Below are 1,328 nucleotides of genomic sequence, written 5' to 3'. Positions count from 1 at the left end.
AAATCATTCTAATATGCTGATTTATTATTAGAATTATCAACAGTTGTGCAGCCAAATATTTTTAAGTTACGCCTTCTTTCTTTGCGTGAACGTTTGGGCGGCGTTATGCAAATCTTCTCACATAGTGACGTAGATATGTGGGGGTGTGTTAGAACGAGCCGTTTTAGGTAGGCGTGGTTGACTCTTAACTCTTATAAAGAATATCTCTTTGGATTTGAGACTTTAGTCTTTGCAACTTTACAGATCTTCTTTATGCACCAAGAGCTTGTAACACTCCAAAGAGAAAGGAAAAATTTAAATTGCATCATATGACCCCTTTAAACTGTTAGTATGAACTTGATACTGAAGTACTGTACCTTTAACATTCCTGAATGTTATCTTCCTCTGTACGTTTCTACAAACTCTTAAGAATACTCTGTTATTGACAGGGTTGATTCGATATTGACTTGTCAAGTCTTTGTGTGAATGATACAGAAAGATAAGAGAATAAATTCGATTAAATATCCGTTGAGAACAGAACAGGATATTACGTTTGACATGTTTCTGTTTTCAGGTGAACGAGGCAGAAGAGGAGCGTTTGAGGAGCGAGAGGGAGCACCAGCGTGTCACTCAGCTTTGTCAGGAAGCAGAAGCACGTGTGCAGACTTTGCAGAAGGCTCTTAAGAGGGTCATTATCAAGTCCAAGCCGTATTTTGAGCTCAAGGCTCAGTTCAACCACATCTTAGAGGTATGCATCAGAGACTGGCCTCTGCTGGCCATATCGATTTGTTACAAAATGAAATCCTCTGTGAAATGCAAACTAGGGGTGGGCAGAATGAATAGAAACTTGACTTGTAGCATACAAACTATTCTTTTTTTTTTAGTTAGTCTATTACATTTTGTAGTATAAAGAAGTAAACTTTTTCTAACATCAGCCAATTAGTGGTTATTGGCCATAACAAAACAAAAAAATTGGGGTTGAATTTCAATATTAGTGCATTCCTAAATATTATAAAACATTTTTCTGATTGGATGATTATCTGTTTATCTGGTTACCATAATGTCATTAATATATTTGGTGCATAAACATGACAAATAGTTTGTCTTTTTTTGTCCATTGTGCTACGATTGTCATCACTCATTAACAGGAGCACAAGTCCAAAGTCGTCCAGCTGGAGGAACGGGTGGCGAAGGTGAAGACCCGATATTCTGTCGCCCTCCGCAACCTTGAGCAAATCAGCGAGCACATCCATGCGCAAAGAGGGCGCATTCGTGCCGCCAAAGAGCGAAACAGAGCCCGTGGGGGGCGGAGCTCTCCAGTGGGGGCGGAGTCTGAGGGTGTAATCCAG

General features: G+C 39.9%; 1 protein-coding gene across 1 annotated transcript in view; it reads left to right on the top strand.

The window, feature by feature from the left end:
* Window positions 1-1,328, top strand: part of LOC107754828 (SH3 domain-binding protein 5-like) — a 17,154-nt gene that overhangs the window by 12,922 nt on the left and 2,904 nt on the right. The window contains exon 5 of the mRNA XM_016571428.1: window positions 554-727. Within this exon, the coding sequence (XP_016426914.1) occupies window positions 554-727 (174 nt within the window). The remainder of the gene's footprint in view (window positions 1-553; window positions 728-1,328) is intronic.

This window comes from Sinocyclocheilus rhinocerous, unplaced genomic scaffold (assembly GCF_001515625.1).
Source record: "Sinocyclocheilus rhinocerous isolate Xijiao unplaced genomic scaffold, SAMN03320098_v1.1 scaffold21, whole genome shotgun sequence".
NCBI lineage: Eukaryota > Metazoa > Chordata > Actinopteri > Cypriniformes > Cyprinidae > Sinocyclocheilus > Sinocyclocheilus rhinocerous.
This window is presented reverse-complemented; position numbering and strand designations above follow the sequence as displayed.